The sequence below is a fragment of the Tupaia chinensis genome, unplaced genomic scaffold (assembly GCF_000334495.1).
Source record: "Tupaia chinensis unplaced genomic scaffold, TupChi_1.0 Scaffold000638_1, whole genome shotgun sequence".
Classification (NCBI taxonomy): domain Eukaryota; kingdom Metazoa; phylum Chordata; class Mammalia; order Scandentia; family Tupaiidae; genus Tupaia; species Tupaia belangeri.
This window is the reverse complement of record NW_006160159.1, coordinates 3,184,179-3,207,347: the sequence shown is the minus strand read 5'-3', so window position 1 is coordinate 3,207,347 and position 23,169 is coordinate 3,184,179. Positions and strand designations below refer to the sequence as shown.

Sequence of the window (23,169 nt, the reverse complement as noted above, 5' to 3'; positions counted from 1 at the left end):
ATGGAGATGGAACTGGGGAAAATATAAAAGATAACATTCTTTGATAAGTAATCTCAAAGTTGTGGTCTGGAAACCTATTCTCAAAAGGAAAAACAAATGTTATTTATAGTTAAAAAATCAGAGGATGAATTAAATTAAATTGCTGGAACCGTCCATGTTGAGAATACTATTTTTGCCCTCCAGCATCCACTGCCTCTTCCTTATAGTGACTTACTGGGAAATGGTCTGCCTGTGTGTCCACCCTGAACGCCCCCCCTGGGGTGGGGGGCAATGGTCAAATCACAATCCCTTCTCCTCCATTCTTCTGTTAGGTAGGATTTTGGGCATGCACACGTGATTTTCAAGCTGCCATGTCTAGGACTCAAACCGTGGTCAGTCATGTGGGAGTTCAATGCCTTAACCATCATGCCATCTTCATTTCTACACATCCTAACGACTAGTCTCCCAGCCTCTAAAAAGTTCTTTACTTTCCTTCCTACTTCAATCCCTCAATATCGTTCAAATAAACTTTCCTTTGCTAATGTAGCCACAGAACTATTTTGTTTTTCTATTGCTTGCAGCCAAAAGCTTAACCAATATATGCTATTACTAAGATAATTGTCTGATTTCTTTTTGTGACCTAACAGTTCAGATTGCTGTTCTTGTTTTCTGCTTCCCTCATCTATGTAGTTTGAGTTGCTTTGTTCTTCCTTTTTAAAATTTACTAGAGAAGCCACAATGGCCCTCTCTCCTGAAAGCAGAACAACATCATTTTGAAAAGCATGTCTCCTTGGGTAAATGATGATGGCACCATCACATTATTTGAGCATTTAACTGCCTCTATTGAGTAGTTCTCCTCATAGTTTTGATTCATTTGGAACCTAACTGACAAAGATCCCATTACTGGGTGTTCTTTCCATAATTTGTCAAAAAATATATAGCAGCGATGAGGGAGAATGAAGCTAATTTGTAACCTGGGAGACTTAACCTGGTTATGCTGATGAACTAACTAAATCGGTCAAAAGTTTGAGAGCTTAAAGATTAAAAACCACCATTCTCTAGTTAAGCTCTAATTCATTAAATAAACAACATGATTTAAAAGTGCCATCATGTAGAAGGTCTATTTTTCTCACCCAAAGATGCTTTCAAAGAAAAATAGCAGAGAATTGATTTTCTCCAACCAATGCGTCACCTACTGCTCCTGGTATAAGTGCTGAAACAGTAGGACAAAGTTATAATAATCACAGTAGCCAAGACCATAGGCATTTGCAGAAGACTCCAAAACTATTGACATACTTAGTAAGAAATGTTTACTAAATTAAAAAAAAAAAATAGCCATTAAGGGAGAAAGAAAGGATTACCAGTTAACCCACAGATGGAAATATAGGTGGGTGAGTCAGGAACTCAGAGTTATGGGACTGCTTTCTTTTTGGGTGGACATGTATATATGTGTGTGTGTGTATATATACATATGTGTGTATATATATATATATATATGCAATTATATATATAGAGAGAGGGAATTATATATACATATGTATATCCATTTAGGCAATTAAAAACAAACAAACAAAAAACAAAAACGAAACAAAGCAAAAACATTTATTTCTTATGTGTCTATGGGTCAAATAATCTAGGTCAGGTTTGATTGAGTCACTCTGCTTTAGACTGAAGTTCTGACTAACCTTTCTCCACTGAGGGTTAGCTTGAGTTCTGTGCCATGTATATTTATTAAGGAGACCAAATGAAGGGGCAGCAGCCACCCAGGGAAGGTCTTTTCTTGGCCATAGCAGAGAAGAAAAAGGAGAATAGAAACCTGCAATATGCTTTAAGGCCTCCGTCTGAAGCTGATACATTGTCACTCACATTACATCCCAAGACAGTCATATGGCCAAGGACAATATCAGTGAAATGGAGGAAACAGTGCCCACTGTAGTGAAGGGTACATATGGTCTCATAGCAAAGGAGGTGAATGTAGGAATCTAATTCAGAGACAATGAAAAGCATTGTGAAAAATGATCCAAATTGACCATACTCTTATTCTTGTCTTCATAGCATCTTTCCTACCAGTCACATTAGCCTTTTAACTAATCTTGTGTCTAGTCTTCTCCACTATCTACAATACATCCCACATTTTCTTTATAAAGTGCTACCAGGTAAGTCTTTACAAGAAGGGAACTATAACTGTAATATGTATTTTACTAAAAAACCACAACTTCCTAAGGTGTATCATATTAGTTAGGATGCTTTTGGCTGCAGATAATAGAATATGCAGTGAAAAAATGGCTTATGACAAGAATTCTAGAGAAAGTATTAAGAGTTGGCTTAAAATTTAGCAAAGTTGGGACCAGCAGTTGGCATAATGGCTATGTCACTGGACTCCCATGTAGTCGACTGAAGTTCAAGTCCCGGACCCGGTGGCTTAAACTCACACTAGGCGCATGTGCATGCATGCCCAAAATTCCAAGAGGAGAATGGAGGAGAAGGGATTGTGGAGTGGCCACCCCCCACCCCCCCCGGGGGGGGATTTCTTGCTTTCTCTCTCTCTCTCCCTTAAGGCCTCCGTCTGAAGCTGATACATTGTCACTCACATTACATCCCAAGACAGTCATATGGCCAAGGACAATATCAGTGAAATGGAGGAAACAGTGCCCACTGTAGTGAAGGGTACATATGGTCTCATAGCAAAGGAGGTGAATGTAGGAATCTAATTCAGAGACAATGAAAAGCATTGTGAAAAATGATCCAAATTGACCATACTCTTATTCTTGTCTTCATAGCATCTTTCCTACCAGTCACATTAGCCTTTTAACTAATCTTGTGTCTAGTCTTCTCCACTATCTACAATACATCCCACATTTTCTTTATAAAGTGCTACCAGGTAAGTCTTTACAAGAAGGGAACTATAACTGTAATATGTATTTTACTAAAAAACCACAACTTCCTAAGGTGTATCATATTAGTTAGGATGCTTTTGGCTGCAGATAATAGAATATGCAGTGAAAAAATGGCTTATGACAAGAATTCTAGAGAAAGTATTAAGAGTTGGCTTAAAATTTAGCAAAGTTGGGACCAGCAGTTGGCATAATGGCTATGTCACTGGACTCCCATGTAGTCGACTGAAGTTCAAGTCCCGGACCCGGTGGCTTAAACTCACACTAGGCGCATGTGCATGCATGCCCAAAATTCCAAGAGGAGAATGGAGGAGAAGGGATTGTGGAGTGGCCACCCCCCACCCCCCCCGGGGGGTGTTTTCTTGCTTTCTCTCTCTCTCTCTCTCTCTCTCTCTCTCTCTGTCCTTCTGGAGAGCACATGCACTCTATAGCAAAAACCTCTAAAAAACCAAAAAAATCAGCAAAGTCATCAAGGTCTCAGGTTTTTCATTGCTTTCTTTTAACAAATAAGTTTTTTTTTTTTTCCCTCAAGTTCATTGTGTCATATCTAAAGATTATTTCAAAGCTCTAAACATCACATCAACCCAAGGTATTGTTCAAAGCAGGTTGAAAAAATCTCTTCATATACCCCTCTCCTTCTGTAAAGGAAAAATGTCTTCCTGCAGCTTCCTAAGTCAGAGTCCTTTACATTTCATTGACTAGGGCTATCTAATCACCCAAAGCAGCAAAAAAGGTAGAAGTCAATAGAGATCATTTTCAGGTCCTGCTGTATGAGTGGATTCTAAAAACAAGAAGCTGGAAGAAGAATGGCTTATAATGTATATAGGAAATCAATGGTATCTGCACACTCTCAACTAATTTAACCTATCTGAGAAAAAAGGCATTCCAGAATACAGACTTTATCTCCTTTAAAGGTTTAATATATCAAGATTTCTCTAAATAAAAAAGTGTGTATATTTTTCTCAACACATTCCCCATTCTTCCTATCATGTTCCCAACCATTAATGCATTTATTTGCTCTCCTCTGTCTTTCCAAAATGTCCTTCCTTTCCTCCCCTTTCCTGTCTTATCCTTAAGGACTCAGTTTTTATTTAATATATATATATTTTTAAATTTATTCCATGAGCGAGAGAGACAGAAACAGGGAGAAAGAGGGAGAAAACGAGAGCAAGAGAGAGCAAGAGAGAGAACACCCTTCCCAGGGTCTTCATGCCACTATTCACCCTCAACCCCAGCCAGCCCAAATCATAGGCACATGTGTGGCTGGTGAGGTTTCTCAGGAGGTTTCTGGACAGAAACCAGCAACCTTCCCATGTGGGTCTGCCTTGCAGAGCCTCACATCACTGTCTGTCCCTGATTCAGTTCTTTTTCTCTGGAGAGTCTTCCGTGGACCCTCAAGGCTGACCTGATGCTCCACCACTTGCTTCCACATTGTATATGTGCCTACCAGGCTATAGCATGTTTTCTGATGATATAAATGCTCTAACCTGTTTGCTTGTGTGCTGCCCCTAGTAGACAAGAAACTCTTAGAGGACAGGGAGTGAACCTTGGTTGTTACATTATCAGTGCCTTTCCTAGCTCCTAACACAGAATAGACACTCTTTAGCAAAAACTTAATAAATAAAAGAGTAAGTTTCCTAGATGTTCTTACTTCTCTCTTTTATAGCCCCTGTCAAAAACAAAACAAAAGTAAGCAAAAGGAAAAGAAACACTCTGTCCATTTAATACTTACTTTATTCAGGAATCTATTTTTTCATGGATTAACCTCCATCTCATTAACTTCCACTCTCTCTGTGTGCAAACACACAAACACACCCCAGACCCCATCTACGCTAAATGGCACAAAAGGACCTTACACTAAAGGACATCTTTCCTAGAATTCAGTATCTTTTATGATACCTGCTATATTCTGTTTTTTATATTCTCTGAATATTTCTACTGGTTCATACAATATTAGAAATTTGTTGATATTGGGACCAGCAGTTAGCGTAATGGCTATGGTCACTGGACTCCCATGTAGTAGACCGTGGTTCGAGTCCTGGACTTGGTGGCTTAAAACTCACGCCGGGTGTGTGTGCATGCGTGCCTAAGATCCCCAGAGGAGAATGGAGGAGAAGGGATTGCAGCGTGACCATCCCCCCTGGGGGATGATTTCTCGCTTTCTGTCTCTGTCTCTCTCTGTCTGTCTGGCAAGTGCACAAACCCTATAGCAAAAAGTAAAAAATGAATAGGCCTCTCCAAAAAAAAAAAAAGAAATTTGTTGCTATCTTTTTTATAACTTAAAAGCCTGCCTCAGTTTTGAAAATAGAGCATAGTCAAACAATATTTGAAAAATGTATTGAAATTGTGAGCTTCTTTAATAGGTTTTCTACTTTAGGACAATTCTTCTCAACTATAATCTCTATTCAATTTAAATAATCTTATCTGCAATTCTGTGGTTATTATTTTTTAATACTTCATATTATTCTTTTTTTAATCATGGTTACTCAGTTCTGAACAAATCTTTGTTACTTGACTAAGGATTCAAAGCAAATACCCATGATTATTTTCCACTTCTTTATAAAGTACCCCCACATGAATTGGTTCTAGGACCTGAAGTATATACCAAAATGCAAGGATGCTCATTTAAGTCCCATAAATAATTTGGTGCAGTATTTGCACATAAACTGTGTTCTCCCATATACTTTGAATTAACACTAGATTACTTATAACCCCTAATACAATGTAAATGTTTTGTAGATAGTTGTTTTATTGTATTATTTGGGAAATAATAACAAAAAAGTCTGAATATATTCAACACAGATGCAGACAATTTTTTTTGTTTTTTTTTTTTTTTTTAAGAGAGATTTTTGCAATAAGACACGTGTGCTCACTGAAGAGAGACAGGGGCAGAGACACAGAAAGCAAGAAACACCCCCCTCCAGGGATAATGGTCTTGCTGTAATCCTTTCTCCTCCACCCTCGTATCTGAAGTTGGGAATGCATGCACACACGTCCTGCATGAGTTTGAAGTCACCGGGTCTGGGACCTGGACTGCAGTCCACCATGTCCATTACTCCATCTGCTGGTCCCAGATACAGTCAGTTTTTAATATTATTTTATTTTATTTTATTTTAATTTGACCAGAGAGGAACAGAGAGACAGAGAGAGAAGAGAGAGAGAGAGAAAGAGGAAGTGAGAAAATGAGCTGCCACAACTGAGACTCAAACCATGGTCAACCATGTGGGAGTCCAGCACCTTAACCACCACACCACCTGCCAGCCCTAATGCACCCAATTCTTAAAAGAAATTTTTGAGGGATCAGCAGATGGCATAATGGTTGTATTGCTGGACTCTCATGTGGTCGACTGCAGTTCAAATCCCAAACCTGATGGCTTAAGACTCACGTTGGTCACATGTGCCTGTGTACCCAATATCCAGAATGGAGAGTGGAGGAGAGGGGATTGTAGGATGGCCATCCCCCATTGGGGGATGATTTCTTGTGTTCCGTCTCTGTTTCTCTATTGCTCTGGTAAGCACACACACACACCATATAGCAAAAATCTCTCTCAAAAAAATTTTTTTGAGAGGTTTGTTTTGTGTGTGTGTGTGTGTGTGTGTGTGTGTGTGTGTGTGTGGTTTTTTGTTTGTTTTGTTTTGTTTTGCTATAAAGCGTGTGCACTCGCAAGACAGAGAGCAACAGAGAGATAGAAAGAGAGAAATCACCCTCCAGATTTTATGGCCATGGCCATGCCACAATCCCTTCTCCTCCATTCTCCTCTCGGGATCTTGGGCATACACGCACACATGCCTGGCATGAATTTAAGCCACCAGGTCCAGGACTCAAACCATGATCAACTACATAGGAGTTCAGCAACACAGCCATTATGCTAACTGCTGGTCCCTCTCAAAAAAATGTTTTTGAACTGTGTTATTTTGGTCTATGAATGAAGAATTGATAGATATGGAGAACTAATTGTATTAAGTCTGTGTGTTTTAAGCTATCTTTCTTCTTTTGGATAAAACTGTCTATTTCGGTATTGGAATATATTGTTTATTTTGTTTAGCCTTAATTGCTTTCCTCTGAGCTTTCACCAGTTCAAACTATTGTCTTTTCCTAAGAAATGGATGAAAACCATTAAGACTTTAAGTCTTCCTTAAAGTCTCACTATACTCCACTTAGAAAATACCTTTAAAATACTGTCACTTGTCATTCCATTATGCTACATCTTATATTTTTTCTCCCCATTGCTACATGTAATTTTAAAAATATATTAAGAGCTTTCACTGATGATTAAGACAATGTGTTTCAGTCTGTCACTCAACAAATGTTTATTGAACATCTAGCATATGCCAAAAATAATCTAAGAACAGAGAGCCAATAATAAAGGAAGCAAGTATGGTCCCTGTCCTGTGTTTTACTTCTAAGCAAGGAGAACAGCTAGGCAGTAATCACATCAATCTAATGTCAGTTGGAGATATAAGTAGACCAAAAAGCTCATGAAACAACAGATTTAAAGTACAAGTTCAATTCAGTGCAAAATCTTTTTGAAATCTACATATAGTTTTTTCATAATATACATTTGCCATGAACTTTCTGTAAGTCTCTTGTTGGTTCTCTCAGTAAAACAGGCTACGATAAGAAAGTGCCATATGATAAAACAGCTAAAGCAACAGAGTTCCATGCAGAAGAAAAAGTGCAAAGTCCCCAAGGCAGAAGGAACAAGGATTAGAAATGTGCATGTGGACAGTGGTGCAGGGCAGGCAGGGGAGTCAGGCAAGTCTAATCAGGGAAAAAATGAAATCAATCAATTAATGGAGGTTAAGTCATGTAGTACCTTATAAGTCAAATAAGAGGCTCTTTGGTTTCATTCTGAGCAAAATAGGAAGTCCTTGGACTCACTACCTCTTTGTTTTATTATCAGTGATAAACTTTGATGATACTGAAAAAGTTCTGGTAATGGATATTGGTGATGGTGGCATAATATTGAATATACATTTAATGCTACTGAGCTGTACACTTAAAATTGATTTAAATGACAAATTTTATATTGTGTACATTTTGCCAGAATTGTAAAAAAAAAAAAAAAAAAATCTTTGACTGGCTATTATGGGCCCAAATCTGTGCTACACATTGATAACTATGAGAGGACATTGATGATTCAGGCATTCAGATTCCACTGTGAGTGAGTACACTCCGTATACTCCAAGTGTAAATTCTCAGCGCGACGTAGTGTGAATCATGCTCCCCATCGGAGGGCTGAGCTAAGATTTCACAGAGTATATTCCCAGAAACATTAGTCTACGAGATGCTCTTTGAAACAGAAGGACCTGGCACTTGTTTAAGTTTGGGAAATAATGCATCCCCCAACCCCTCATAGAGATTTACAGTGCACATTGGCATATCATGGGCTCTAAAAATACGCACTAAAGAAACATGTTCAAATGTGTTGAACATTGCTAAACCATTTTAATCACAGAGCCTTTTTCCCAAATTGCCTGTTACCATTCTGAGGACCTGATTTTCCAATGAATCTATGTTCACGGGAGACACAAAGCTGAGACAGGAAAGAAGGAGACTGTGGAGAAAGTGCTATTTGAACTGAGTCTTAAAGGCAAGGTGATACTTAGAGAGGAGAAAGGACATTCAAGGCAGGAGAAATGCGAAGTAATTCACTTCAGACTAAGTCTTCTGGAACTCGCCTCCTCAAATATCCTGGAGCCGTAGAAAGAATGTCCTAAATATACTAATAAATTCATACATTTGATGACCACTGATAAACTTCTAAAACACTAGGGACACAAGCAGCACTAAGATTATAATTTGGTGGAAGTTTTGTTAATCCCTTATTATTATTTTATAGATAACAAAGTTAAGGCCCAGAGAGACTATGACTTACTCAGACGTCCCTGCCCAATCGATGGCAAAGTGTTAGTTTTCCTACTCTGGGGCCAGGTTCCTGTTCCATAAAGGAGGCAGTTATGGTCTCTGTATGTCTGCCACAGACACTTCAGAATTAAAGCAAAAAATCAATTCCAATGCAAGATAAAGAATTCAGCATACAGTGGATATGGAAACAGAATCAAATTAAAGAACAACGCAAGCTTGGATTTTAATGAAGCTCATCTTCATTTCTTTTGCAGATCAAATTTTTGGCTCTCATCTGCACACAGTGTGTGAACGTGAAAATTCCACAGTTCCATGTTTTGTAAAGCAATGCATTGAAGCTGTTGAAAAAAGAGGTAAGACATTAAATATGCAGCAGTTCCCCCATTACCACACCCTCTAAACAACCCATACTCAAGTTAACAGTAACATTTGATTTGTCTGGGAAGCCACACAATTAAAACTTAACTTTTGTTCATCAGTTAAGAGGATCAAGTTTCTTACTAACTTCAGTTTGGTTTTACAATAGGGACATTAGTAATTCTCACTAATGTTCTTTCTTTCTTTTTTTTAATATTTTGTCTGTCTGACATACTGTTGATTCAATTGCAAACTTCATGTTTTCAAGACAGTGATAAAACATTCATAAAATATCAGCACTCACAGTGTTAGAACCCTTCTAACATTTATGCTGGTGGATATTGTGCCAGAACAATTTTTGGTAAGCCCCCAACATTACCCAAATGAAGCAAATAGCATTCCTATTTGCAAACAGTAATATCCAATCTTCCACATGTTTCTGCTCAGTACGGAATACGGCTAACTGGTTTTCCTGAAACAATTAACAGATGCACCTCCAGTGTTAAGATGGCCTTTGATCCCTCTGTTTCAACATTCTGTTTTTCATCTGAAATTATTTCATTTTACTAAAGAGAACAAAACAAAACCCAATTGACTCATCATTTCTCTGCTAGTCTATCTGTGGAGTGTTTTTCCTTCAAACCGTGACTTCATTCATTCAAGGTCATTTTTCCTGGAAGATACATATAGTACATGCAGAATCTTAAAAAGTGTATTGTATAAAAATGTGAAGCTTCATCACCATCTGTTACAAGTTTACAACATATTCCCTGGATCTAGGGGGATATATATCTTGTAAAAGATAGAGGTGTTTTCAGAAAAAGAATTGGTGAGCCTATTCCCATGTCCAGCTTCTGGTCTCTTAAAACAATAGAACCAAGGGGAAAAAAAGCCTTTACCGAATAATCTGCTGGAAAAAAAAGCCATTTTAATTCTCTCAATGATACCTGGCTTTATTATAGAAGCATAATAAAAATGGTCTGCAATTTCTAACTCCTGGAAATTCATACTTTAATTATAGTGTAAGGACAGTCTGGGGATCCTATTATCCCCTATCAGTAGGGAATGAGAGAATAACAAGAAGGGGAAGAGTAGGTTGGAAATGTGAGTAGAAGGTGGCTTTGGGGAGAGCATATCGACACAACGGAGGGAAGAGCTGAGAATACAGAAAGAGTAGAAGATAGTAAATGCAGAATGAAGCCAGGCAAGGTATCTGCGAGGAATGAAGTCAATTGGATTTAGAGAGAAATGTGTTTTTATTGCATGTTGCAATTCATTTAATTCTGTAAGTACATATTTTAGGAATAAATATTATTTAATAAGTACTTCAAGTCCAAATGGGTCTCTGAGAATATTATAATGTTATTATTTTCAATAGCTAAATTACCATCATTTCAAAGAAATCTTCATTCACTTATAAATACTCAGTATGAACACTGCTATATTAGACCAAAAATTCAAATAGGACATTGGGGAAGCTATACCTAATAAGTTGTGAGTGTGTACAAAGCAGAGCTCCATACCTCGAATTTATGAACATACCCTAGGCAAAATGAAAAACTGCTAGAAAGATGTAGCCTTTCAGTGTGCAGATGATATAACAGGGAACAGTAGAAAATATCTATAAATAGAAATTATATTTTTTTGTTCACAGCATTTTGTTGATAATTTTTAATAATATAAGACAATATTTTTGCTGACAGGAGCAATCATATCTTGCATTATGTTTCATTGTCCCAATGTTTACCCTTAAAATGAATTTGTGGATCCAGCACTAAACAGGAGCTAATCACATATATGATTATTAAAATAATTCCTAAGCATTTTAATGAAACTCAAAGACTTTACAATTCCATAAAGCAACTGATAATTCAAAGCACTTTGGCAGTGTCAGCTTAAAGGAATTCTATGGAAGTGTTCAATAAAAGCTTAGAAGCACAAGATAAACCTCTCACGTCATTGCAAGATTTACAAGTGTGTACTTTTGATTTTATTTTTCTATGATCATTCTGTTGGATTAAAATTCTTACATTTATACGCCAATTCTGTTTACTCAAAGTGTTGTTTTTTTACTGAATTCTGGCATAAAGCACCTTAGGATAGAAATAATTTATGTGCATCTAAGTCCAATGTTTATGCAGGCTTCTCATGACATTTTATGCTGGGGTTGGTATTAGGAAGTAGCCTATAAAGGTGCCAAGTCTCTCAGTACAACTGGGACTCAGCATATCTAGAGCCCTCCCTCAAATGATCAGATCCTCTTCCAGCCGAGCTAGTCAACTGCAGAGTCATGGGAAATGCTTATGGCCCAGTTACGGGCAAGGCACATTTAATGAAAACTATGTTTTTTTCTCACAGTCTGAGGGAAAGACCTCAATATTCACTATAGCAAAACATTGGCTGTTTTTATATATACACATAGATAGATAATAGATATAGATAGATAGATAGATAGATAGATAGATAGATAGATAGATAGATATAGATAGATAATTTGTTTCCTTCCTCTCTTTTATTTTTCCTTGAGATTCTGTCCCTTTCTTTAAAAAGTTACATATAATCTGTAGCATTATTTCATTGAGTTTATTTACCTTCTGGGGGACAGGAATCACCTGAACAGGGTCTTCATGTGGTGATCATCTCCCATAAGCCTGCAGCCAACCAGGATCCTGGACATACCTGTGGTTATGCCCAGTGTATTGAGGCAGGCCTGGGACCTGAACCTGGAGCCTTTCTACAATGGCCTAGAGCATTGCACCACAGTGACCCTGTTACCTGCAGCACTGTGACTAGACATGTAACTATATATATATTTTTAAAAGGTTTCCTACATACTTGATTTAAAATGAAACATTATCAGAAAGGCAGATCTTAGCCATTTTTCATTCATTCATTCATTCATTCATTATTCAGGTAGTTATTTTCCTTCTCTGGTTACATTTGACAGACCAAATTTCTCATTCTGTTATAGAGTTCCCAGGGAAATTCTACCTAGTGCTTTATATAAGGTGCATTCTTGATTCATCCCTGGTGAGGTGGTATTAGTTACATTTTAAATTTTGCATTTTTGGACATGCCCAGAAGAAACTCTATTAGTAAGCTGAATGTAAACCAATTTAGCGAATAACTCGTTTAGTATGTTTCCTTATCTTGATTTGGTTCTCTTTATTCTGTAAACCACCAGAGCATTCTCCTCACCAACTGTTATAACTAGATTAGAGTCATTTTTGTGGTTTTTAACATTGTGTGCTCAGCCTTGAAATATACACAAAATTTAGAGGGCAAACTGTAAAGTAACGTGTTAGTCATTAAAACTCTTCTAAGTGGTTGATTCTTCTTGGCCTTGCCTTTATAGTTGGAGGCCATGTAATACCAGATACCATGATTAGCCAGAAAAAAACTCTGCTTACGCTCCTTTGTCCAAAGTAATTTCTATGAAAATAGTAAATCATTATGAGCTAATGCTCAATACATATCCTTGGTAAAATGACCAAAAGCATGAGATATTCTGAGATTTCTTTGGAGGTTTTGGGGAGCAAGCGTGTAGAGGGAGGCATTGTGATATGTTGATGACATGTAGAAGCAAGCAGAGAGGGCCACTTCTCATTACTACTCAAATACTTTGTGTAGTTTACAATGACAACACGTATCTGTAGAAACTACTTAAAATTCAGTCATAGGGACCAACAGATGATGTAGTGATTATATCTCTGGACTCCCATGTGGCTGACTGCAGTTCAAGTCCCAGAGCTAGTGGCTTGAAAAGCACTACCTGGTGCGTGTGTATGCATGCCTAAAATCCCGGAAGGAAAATGGAGGGGAAGGAATTGTGATGTGGCTATCCCCCCAATGGTGATTTCTCATTTTCCCTCTCACTATGTCTATCTCCCTTTCTCTCTGGTGAGCACACATGCCTTAAGGCAAAAACCTCTTAAAAAAAAGAAAAGTCAGTCATGTGTGAGACATAGGCCAAGGAGTCCTGAACTAAATGAAATGGAAAGTCTAAACTGGTATAGTAAGTAGTAAGACCTTAATTCATAGCTCTTTCTTTGCAAACCATCTAACTTACTACCTGTTAAGAATGCTCGTTATTTAGAAAGAAATTTAACACAGTATGTGATCCATTTTAAAATTCAATGAATGTTCAGTCAAGTATGAGGCACTAAGTAGATATTGCTTCCTTCAATGCTACCAGCCGAGAATATGGGGGAGCTAAACTTTGAACGCACACACACAACTATATGGGCATAAGAGCACAGACTGTGCCAAGTGCTATGAGAGAAAATAACAGACACTGCAAGACAGAATTTCCACTACAATAATAAAAAAGCAGAAGAAAGTTGTGTGCTTAAAAATGGTATAATAGGGGTCAGCAAGTGGCCTGGTAGTTAAGGTGCTAGACTCTCACACGGTTGACTACAGTTCGAGGCCTGGACCTGGTGGCTTGAAAATCATGCTGGGTTCACATGTGTGTATGCCCAAAATTCCTGAGAGAAGAATAGATGAAAAGGAATTGTGGTGTGGCCATCCTACCTGGGAGATGATTTCTTACTTTCCCTCTCTCTTTCTCTTTCTAGGGAGTACATGTGTCCAATGGCAAAAACCTAAAAAATATAAAATAAAATAACGTATAATAAATTCTAAATACTGAACACATACTTATTTGATTTTAGACTCAGTGCTATGTAAAGAGTCCCTGGTGTGAAATGCCTAAAATGCCTTGACATAAATGGTAAATCAGTATTTTGTAATACCAGATACCATGATTAGCCAGAAAAAAACTCTGCTTACGCTCCTTTGTCCAAAGTAATTTCTATGAAAATAGTAAATCATTATGAGCTAATGCTCAATACATATCCTTGGTAAAATGACCAAAAGCATGAGATATTCTGAGATTTCTTTGGAGGTTTTGGGGAGCAAGCGTGTAGAGGGAGGCATTGTGATATGTTGATGACATGTAGAAGCAAGCAGAGAGGGCCACTTCTCATTACTACTCAAATACTTTGTGTAGTTTACAATGACAACACGTATCTGTAGAAACTACTTAAAATTCAGTCATAGGGACCAACAGATGATGTAGTGATTATATCTCTGGACTCCCATGTGGCTGACTGCAGTTCAAGTCCCAGAGCTAGTGGCTTGAAAAGCACTACCTGGTGCGTGTGTATGCATGCCTAAAATCCCGGAAGGAAAATGGAGGGGAAGGAATTGTGATGTGGCTATCCCCCCAATGGTGATTTCTCATTTTCCCTCTCACTATGTCTATCTCCCTTTCTCTCTGGTGAGCACACATGCCTTAAGGCAAAAACCTCTTAAAAAAAAGAAAAGTCAGTCATGTGTGAGACATAGGCCAAGGAGTCCTGAACTAAATGAAATGGAAAGTCTAAACTGGTATAGTAAGTAGTAAGACCTTAATTCATAGCTCTTTCTTTGCAAACCATCTAACTTACTACCTGTTAAGAATGCTCGTTATTTAGAAAGAAATTTAACACAGTATGTGATCCATTTTAAAATTCAATGAATGTTCAGTCAAGTATGAGGCACTAAGTAGATATTGCTTCCTTCAATGCTACCAGCCGAGAATATGGGGGAGCTAAACTTTGAACGCACACACACAACTATATGGGCATAAGAGCACAGACTGTGCCAAGTGCTATGAGAGAAAATAACAGACACTGCAAGACAGAATTTCCACTACAATAATAAAAAAGCAGAAGAAAGTTGTGTGCTTAAAAATGGTATAATAGGGGTCAGCAAGTGGCCTGGTAGTTAAGGTGCTAGACTCTCACACGGTTGACTACAGTTCGAGGCCTGGACCTGGTGGCTTGAAAATCATGCTGGGTTCACATGTGTGTATGCCCAAAATTCCTGAGAGAAGAATAGATGAAAAGGAATTGTGGTGTGGCCATCCTACCTGGGAGATGATTTCTTACTTTCCCTCTCTCTTTCTCTTTCTAGGGAGTACATGTGTCCAATGGCAAAAACCTAAAAAATATAAAATAAAATAACGTATAATAAATTCTAAATACTGAACACATACTTATTTGATTTTAGACTCAGTGCTATGTAAAGAGTCCCTGGTGTGAAATGCCTAAAATGCCTTGACATAAATGGTAAATCAGTATTTTTTCTGCCCAACAACACCAAAATGTTCGTGCATTCCCAAATATTTGTTCTGTAATAAAAAAATTCAATGTGCATATTTTTACCTTACATATATGTTTATATTTCCAGTATATTTTTGTCTATAAGGGAATAGGACAGACATTTTAAAAAATTAACCAAATTTGGATTAGCATTTATCATTTAAAATATGGTCTAACTAATTATTTTTCCTTAACAATTTCCTGTTCTGCTTAATATACCCACAAACTATTTAAAAACATTAAATTTACATCTAGAGTTCAGTTGAACAATAATGTGAACATGCTTAGTACTTTATCACATTATACATTTAAAAATGGTTTCCAATGTGAATTTCAAGTTATGTGCTATTTATTGCAATTTTTAAAAAAATGCCTTGTCTTCCAAATTCCATGACTCCAGGTACAAGCTACTTTACAGAGTATCTCAGCAGAGACTAATCAACAAGAAGCTTGTCCTTTCTGTCTTTTTTCTGGAACTCAAAACACTATGACAGGAATGATACACAAAGTTACATATTTGACTTGATGCCTAAAAGCCACCCTGGGATCCATAACCTTGCTTAAAGATTTAAGAAAGACCTTTAGACTACTTGGGAGAAGGTCCTTAGCCTCACAAACTTTATCTCTCAACTTGACTTCTTAGCAGCTGTGATATTTTTTTGCTGTCGTTTGTTTGACAGGATCCAGTTATAGGTTCCGATGTCTGTTTAAAGAAACAAGGAGGCTGTTGGCTTTAAAATTCCCTCATTGCTTGTGTGATCAGCATTTTCCCAGGCTTTTCTACATAGTTTGCCAAGCAAAGGGACTGACCTTTTGTAGCAAACACTTTTTCATTTCAAAATGCTCACTTTGATTTTTGTCCCATTTTATGCTCATTCCAAACTGTTTACAACCCACTAAAAATGACTGTGAATTATATGTTTGTGTAATGGATTCCTTTTGTGGTCTGAGTGGAATGTTTACTTTGAACAATTAGTTATCTTTGGGTAGATTATAGCAACTTGGAAAGAGAATGGCTAAAATTATTATTATACCTTAGATGTTTCTCTTTTGGTAATCCCTCTGATGTTATGTGAAGTTTGAGGGAATGTCAGGTTAACAAGCTCATGGCTTTATAAATGAAGTTTATTGAACTGTGTGACTATTTATCAGGAAATGTTTGTTAGTATCACAAGAAAACATGGTTAGATGCCTATATTGGAATATAATTATCCAACTTTTAAAAATTCAGACCATGGAATATACATAAGTATATTAATTTTTGCTATATGCATGCTACCTTTGTATATTAGGTGAGGCACGCACATATATGTATTTATTAAATAAAAAGAGATAGGATGATAACATAGCCATTAGGCTAAGAATTAGCAAGCATTGTGGTTAATATAGTTTTCCTGGTACTTGATTCAGTGTACCAGTTTGCCTCCTGAGATCCTACTGAGTGCTTACTTGCAAAAACAAACCTTTACATAGTTGTTTCCCATTGCTTAACATTCCAGGTCCCTGAAGTGCAGATCATATTGCTTTCACTAGACAAGTTCTGCCCCCAGTTCTGCTAATTTTATACTGTTCATTCTTTCCCACTTTGGGATAATCTATTATAGTTGGATCCAGGCACGCACCAAAGGCTGATACTTCCATGAAGAATGTGCGATTTGTACTGTTTAGTTTGTGACGAGATTCTTGAAAACTTTTATGATTCTATCTTGTTCCAGAGAGACTTCTGCTTACTAGCTTTATAAGCAGTGAGTGGGAAAAAAAATAAAAGGAACAACAAAAAGAAACTGATAAAAAATTACATGCCCCAAACACTAAAAAAATCAGAGTACAAGATAAGCACTTTTTCTTTTTCCCCAGAGAATATTTGAGGACTGAACAAAACTGTTTCTGAGGGTGCTGACCTATGTTTTTGAGTTTGGAGTTTTGTTTGTTTGTTTGTTTGTTTCTAAGTGCTTGCTTTTCATGCCTAACATTAGGCATCCAAGTGCACATACAAGAGATGATCCTCAAGGAAGCTCCATGAAAGCTTGCAGAGAATCTGCTCAGTTTTTCTTTCTGAGCTAAAATTAAGATCAGTTTAATGCTTTAGTGTTTTGTGTTTTGTTTGGTTTGGTTTTAATGCAGCCACAAAGACAAGCCACCTTCCTGACAGCATAGCACTGTGCTGGGTCCAAGTTGGAACTGGCTCTTTGGGGTAGTCCTGCTGGGGCCTCTGTGTCTGTTAGAAAGCCACATTCAGAGCGATAGAGGAAGACAAAATCAAAAAAGAGTAAACAGGAAACAGTAAGCAAGGGTATAAAAGAGAATCTGGGAAAAGACAACCCAAAGAAATCTGAGATGACAAAGTGGAGAGAGGGGAAAAGGCTGCGTTTTGCAATTAAGAACATAAATGTGGATAGAAGGGCATACTTGTGAGGTCTGTAATGAAAAGAAGACAGAATATTGAACCAGTTGCCATCTCTGCCAGTTACCTGATACCTGTGTCTCTGTTCCAAAGAAATTGATTCTTGCTCAAGAAAATGCTTGAAAGTTAAATCTTGCAATGAAAAGCATACATTGAATGTTCACAAATACTGTATACAATAGTGGTTAGTAATTAATTCACTGTTCTTATTAGTGATGTTGAATGGAGTTTATCTGCATCTAGAGATACATGACAGGCTTGTTATCAAAAAGGGAGTTTAAACATAACAGAGGTTTAAGTAAAAATAATTGTGCAGTTCAATAACCAGAGAGGCTATCTAAGAAATACAGCAAAGTGACTCTGGTCAAATTAGACAGCGGATATTCCCACACTTTAGAATCCAGAATGCGTGAGAATAAATAATGTCTCCTCTTAGATAAAGTCAGAGTCTAATTTCCAACCACCACTCTCACTTCTACCCCTGTTCAAAGTTTAGGTTCTTAGCATATTTTTCCCTTGGAGTCAACTGAATGGAAACAGTGCCAAAATTGAAACCCTTAAAAACAAACAAACAAACAAACAAACAAAAAAAAACCTTTTATGGTAGGTGGAGCATTTAAACAATGCAATACCTGAACATACCAAGCTGGGAATATTCTAAAATAACCTTTAGTAGTGTTCTTTACACAATAAAAATTCTGAGTCTGGGGATTTTTTCATCAGAAGGCCCTATATTCAGAGATTGACAGTCAACAACAAAGATGATCTTGGCTGAAAGTTGGCAGGCTGTTTTAGCCTGGAAGTAAATGTTTACAAATGTGAAAAAAAAAAAAGAAAAAGAAGAAATCACTTATTTGGAAAGTTTTCAGGTTTCCAAAAAGTGATAACAAAACATAATAATAATGCAGTCAGAGATTTTCTTATATTCATTTCCCTAGGGTTCCAAAACAGATTTCTACTTTTTAATAGAAATATTTTTATTCTTGTTACAAAATGTGGATCCCTTGATCAAAACTAATTAATTTCTCAAAATTCTCACAGCAGTGTCACTCTGTCATATGAAATTATTTGTTATTTATCGGTAGAACAGGGATCTTTCCATTATATTTACTTGCATTTCCCCAGAACTTAAAGATTTATAAAAATTAAGAAATCATAAATCTGGGAAGCTATAAATGAGGCCAAACATTATACTCTTTGATGAGATTCCTAATGAATAATGTTCTACTGTAAAGTTTCTAGGAAACAGAAAGGCCTTTTCCAATGACTCTTTACACTTTCAAAACAAATATGCCCAATTTCAGCATTAATTTTATATATACAAAATCATATGTATGTATAATTTTAGATAAACACACACACACACACACACACACACACACACATATATATATTCCAGACTAATATGCATTGGTCTATATAGTTGAATATGGCATGTTTTCTTAAGCAGAATATTTTAAGACTAACTAACTCATTCTAAAAGATTCATGTCATGGATATTCCTCCAAGTTCTTTGGGAAGTTGTCTTAGAGTTGAACACACTCACACTATGGAGTTAGAAATGTTTTTCATGGGTTCAAAGTAATCTTGCTTTTCTAATTTTATCTCTTTTGTCTAATTTTATACTTTTACAACCATTTCCTATTTTTACTGCAGAAAAAAATTTTAAATGAAGGGTGGGACACTAAGCAAGAAAAACAAAACAAAACAAAACAAAAACCCTATGCAATACCAAAATAGCTCTGAAATGATAATATTGAAAGAGTTCTTGAGGTTATACTAGACCATAGACCCAATATGTTAAAACACTCTCTGTTTAAGAAAATAAGAATGCCCTGAGATTTGTGGTGAAAGAATAGCTTACAAAAGAAAAATATTTCAAATAGTACATGTGTACTCATCATATATGGGCCAATTATTCACATAGTACCTAAAACAGAACTGATTTTCAATAAATAGCAAATGAATGGATAAATTATATTTAACACAGCTTAAATCTTGACTGGAAAGTTACATGCCATTGCCATACCTGCATATGGTTCAAACTATGAGAAGATTAATGACCAACAATTATTTAGTGAAGGCAGCAGCATGATGTTCAGAGAATTAGGTGGCTGGCAAATTTGCTTTGGAAACATGTAAACAGGTTAATTTCTGATGAGAGTATATTATATTCTTCTCATCAATAACCAGCTATGCTAAACAATTGAAGTTAGGATTTCTTAAAGATTTTATTTTCATCAATTTTTGGATACACTATTTAAGTTAACCATCCAGCAGCTACTAAGATATCCATTCTCTACTCATTTTCATCAGAGGAAGTCATATTCCATTAGGCATTGTTTCAACACCAATAGCCTGCTGTTTTTAATCAAGTAATTGAATGGTAACTATGACTTATAATTGACATGCCTGAGAATGGTCAGGCGTAGGCTCAATTCCCATAACCACACAGAAAGTTGAGCCCCACATCTTTTTTCTTTAATTCAGAATTGGAACACCATGTCAGTGCTGTTCTGTATTAGTTAATTTCACTATGGATATCCTACCTTCTTGATTCAGCATTTATTTTTCAAGGACTTCCCAGGGAATTTTTATTTTGATGATGATATTTTTTTTGAATCTGAAGAGTCTGTCAAATAATTTGAAATAAATATGTGATTAATATGCTGATATATCAATTTGAAGCTAATGAAGACTGGATACCATTCCCTAAATTCTGTCATGATCTTGCTACTGGATATTGATTTTATTTTCTCCAATTTTACTTCATAGAGGAAAAATGTTAAACTCTGTTGATGCTATCAAAAGCTCCATGAAGACTTTGAATATACTAGTGTCATTAAAATCAGGCTATTGTTTTAAAAATGATCTTATTATTTTGTAATTTTTGATAGTTTGGGTTAACTTTTCTCTTTAGTCTCCCTCAGAAGAATACCTAACAGATGTTTTTGTGATCACTGTAGTAAGCTTTTTCTTTCTTTTGTCTCGAAGGTAGGCATTTGACCATGTATTTGAAACTTCATAACCTAATATCAGAGTGCATATGTTTGGTCTAGAGTTTGACAACGCAAGAAACATGCATTTCCTCTGGATTTGATTCCATTTTTTTATTTCTTCCATGAGTGAAAGAGACAGACAGACAGATACTCCCAACAGGTTAGATTGAACAACAGGCTAATCCCATTCTCACTGGGCCTTGATCATGGGCAAGTGTATGCGTGCCTGGTGTGGTCCCAGGGAGGTCCTAAAAAATGAACCTAAGACCTACCTCCCTCATGTGGATTCCATTGCATTATTGCTGCCCCTGAATTTAGCTCTTGACCCTGCTATTTCATGCTACTCATTCTCTTGGAGTGATCTCAGTCACACCTAAAGCTTCAATGATTCCTTCAATGACTTCAAAATTCTTGTATTTGAATAACTTCTCAAGTTATTTCCTCACACAGATCTGTCGCCTAGAAACAATGCTTCTTGAATTTACCTCTGACACCTCCAACTCAACTTTCTCATGCAGAATATTTCATTTCCCAAACAAAAACGTTCCTTCTCCTTTATTTGGTAACTCAGTTTATGACATCAAAACCTATTTTTCCCAGTTGCACTAAAAAGAAAGATATTAGACATCTTAGGTCCTTCTCATTGCTCACAGAATCATTTGCCAAATATTATGATCTCTATGTTCATACCATCTTTTGAGTCTATTGTCCATCTTCCCTTCTTCGGCCTTGACTGAGCTCCCATTATTTGATTTGAGGTAACTCTTCTGATGATGTCATTGCCTTTGTTTGCATTCCTTCCCAGGCCACTCTCCTCAATGCTGCCAAAATTATGCCTCTTAAAAGCAAATGACATTGTGTTTTCTTACTTATAACTCTCCAATGGTTCCTTTCTTCATGATGTAAACTAAATTTTTCTCTAATTATCCCCATAAAAAAAGGAAAAACATATGACCTCTATGCAGCTTCAAATTTACATGAAGAGCTTCCTGTGTTTCAAGAACACCAACTATGTGATGTTTTCCAAAGACATATGTTCTTTCCATGTCCTGCTCCCTCTTCCTGGAAACCTTTTCCTTACTTTTCTACCTGCCACATTCACATTCACCCTCTCGTTGATAACACAAGCACCACCCTCTCCAGGGAATAGTCTCTGACTCATATGTACAATCACCCCTCCAAGGTCTTTGGAATATTATTAGGGCCTCCTTTGACACTGGTTACAATAATGACTGGTTTCATTATCCTTTTCTCATCTACAATGTAGGTCATTGAGACTAAGGATTGTTATCTGGTTCATTCGTGCCCCCATAGATAATCAAAGTGCATTAGGACCAGCAGTTGGTGTAATGGCTATGTCACTAGACTCCCACGTAGTCAACCGTAGTTCAAGTCCCGGACCTAGTGGCTTAAACTCACACTGAGTGTGTGTGTGTGTGTGTGTGTGTGTGTGCCTGCCCAAGATCCCAAGAGGAAAATGGAGGAGAAGGGATTGTGGTGTGGCCATCCCCCCCCTGGGGGGGGGTGATTTCTCACTTTCTGTCTCTCTGGCAAATTCATGCACCCTATAGCAAAAACCTCTCAAAAACCTCTCCAAAAGAATAAAAGAGAATCAAACTGCATGCACTGAAGATTCATTGACTCATTCAAAGCAACAATTATTAAATATTTTTAAATATAATCATATTATCTGAATGATAGGGAAACTATCTTAAAAGTGAAAGTAAGCTTTTATGGATTTCATTTGTTTCTTTTGTTTTTGACTTTTTTGCAGTGTAGCTCATTATTTACATGATATATCGTATTAGCAAGTCTATATTAGGGTAGGACAGAAATAGATTGATGACTCTGATATCCAATATAGACAAAACACACTTTCTCACCCAATAGGGAGAAAGCAGTCTCTCAACAAATAGTGTAAAATTGTTTTTATAAACCTAAGGGATTCAACTAACTATGCCAAATGTGATGCTTTTGAGACCTAGCAGTGTCATAAGAATAGCACTATCATCTTTCTGGTTCAAAAAATTATACTCTTTTATATATAAACTTCCAGGCATTGTGCCTACTTCCCTGTAAGTCTGTGTATAATTTTTCCCATTATCACCCCCTAGGTCTCTTTCACCATCACCACTTTCCAGGCATCTACCATCCACTGAATAGCCATGTTTCTGATTATCTTTTCCCAAATGTATTAGCTTGCATTATTTAAGGCTGAATCTCATTTTATTATTTCCTGCTCATATTTCTAAACTCCTTAAGTCCATTTGTATGATTCTTTTGTCCTCACAGATGTCCACAGTTCCTCCCAATTTAGTATCATCAGCAAATTTAATTAATGCTCTGTTTACCTCTCCTTTTAATGAAACCAGTCCCTTGTTTCATTTCATCATACAAAGTAGAAATGTATTGGCAGTAAAACAGTCCAAAGAAATGTTCCCTCACCATAGGAGGGGAAGTTAAGGATGCAGGAAAGAACCATGCAGTGAGGAGTGGACAGTGCAGCAGGGTGGTGAGCTCG

The 23,169-nt window shown here is 36.9% G+C and overlaps 1 protein-coding gene across 1 annotated transcript in view; it reads left to right on the top strand.

The window, feature by feature from the left end:
* Positions 1-23,169, top strand: part of ARHGAP15 (Rho GTPase activating protein 15) — a 721,214-nt gene that overhangs the window by 451,169 nt on the left and 246,876 nt on the right. Inside the window, 1 exon segment of the mRNA XM_006159626.3 lies at positions 8,997-9,095. Coding sequence (XP_006159688.1) covers positions 8,997-9,095 — 99 coding nt within the window.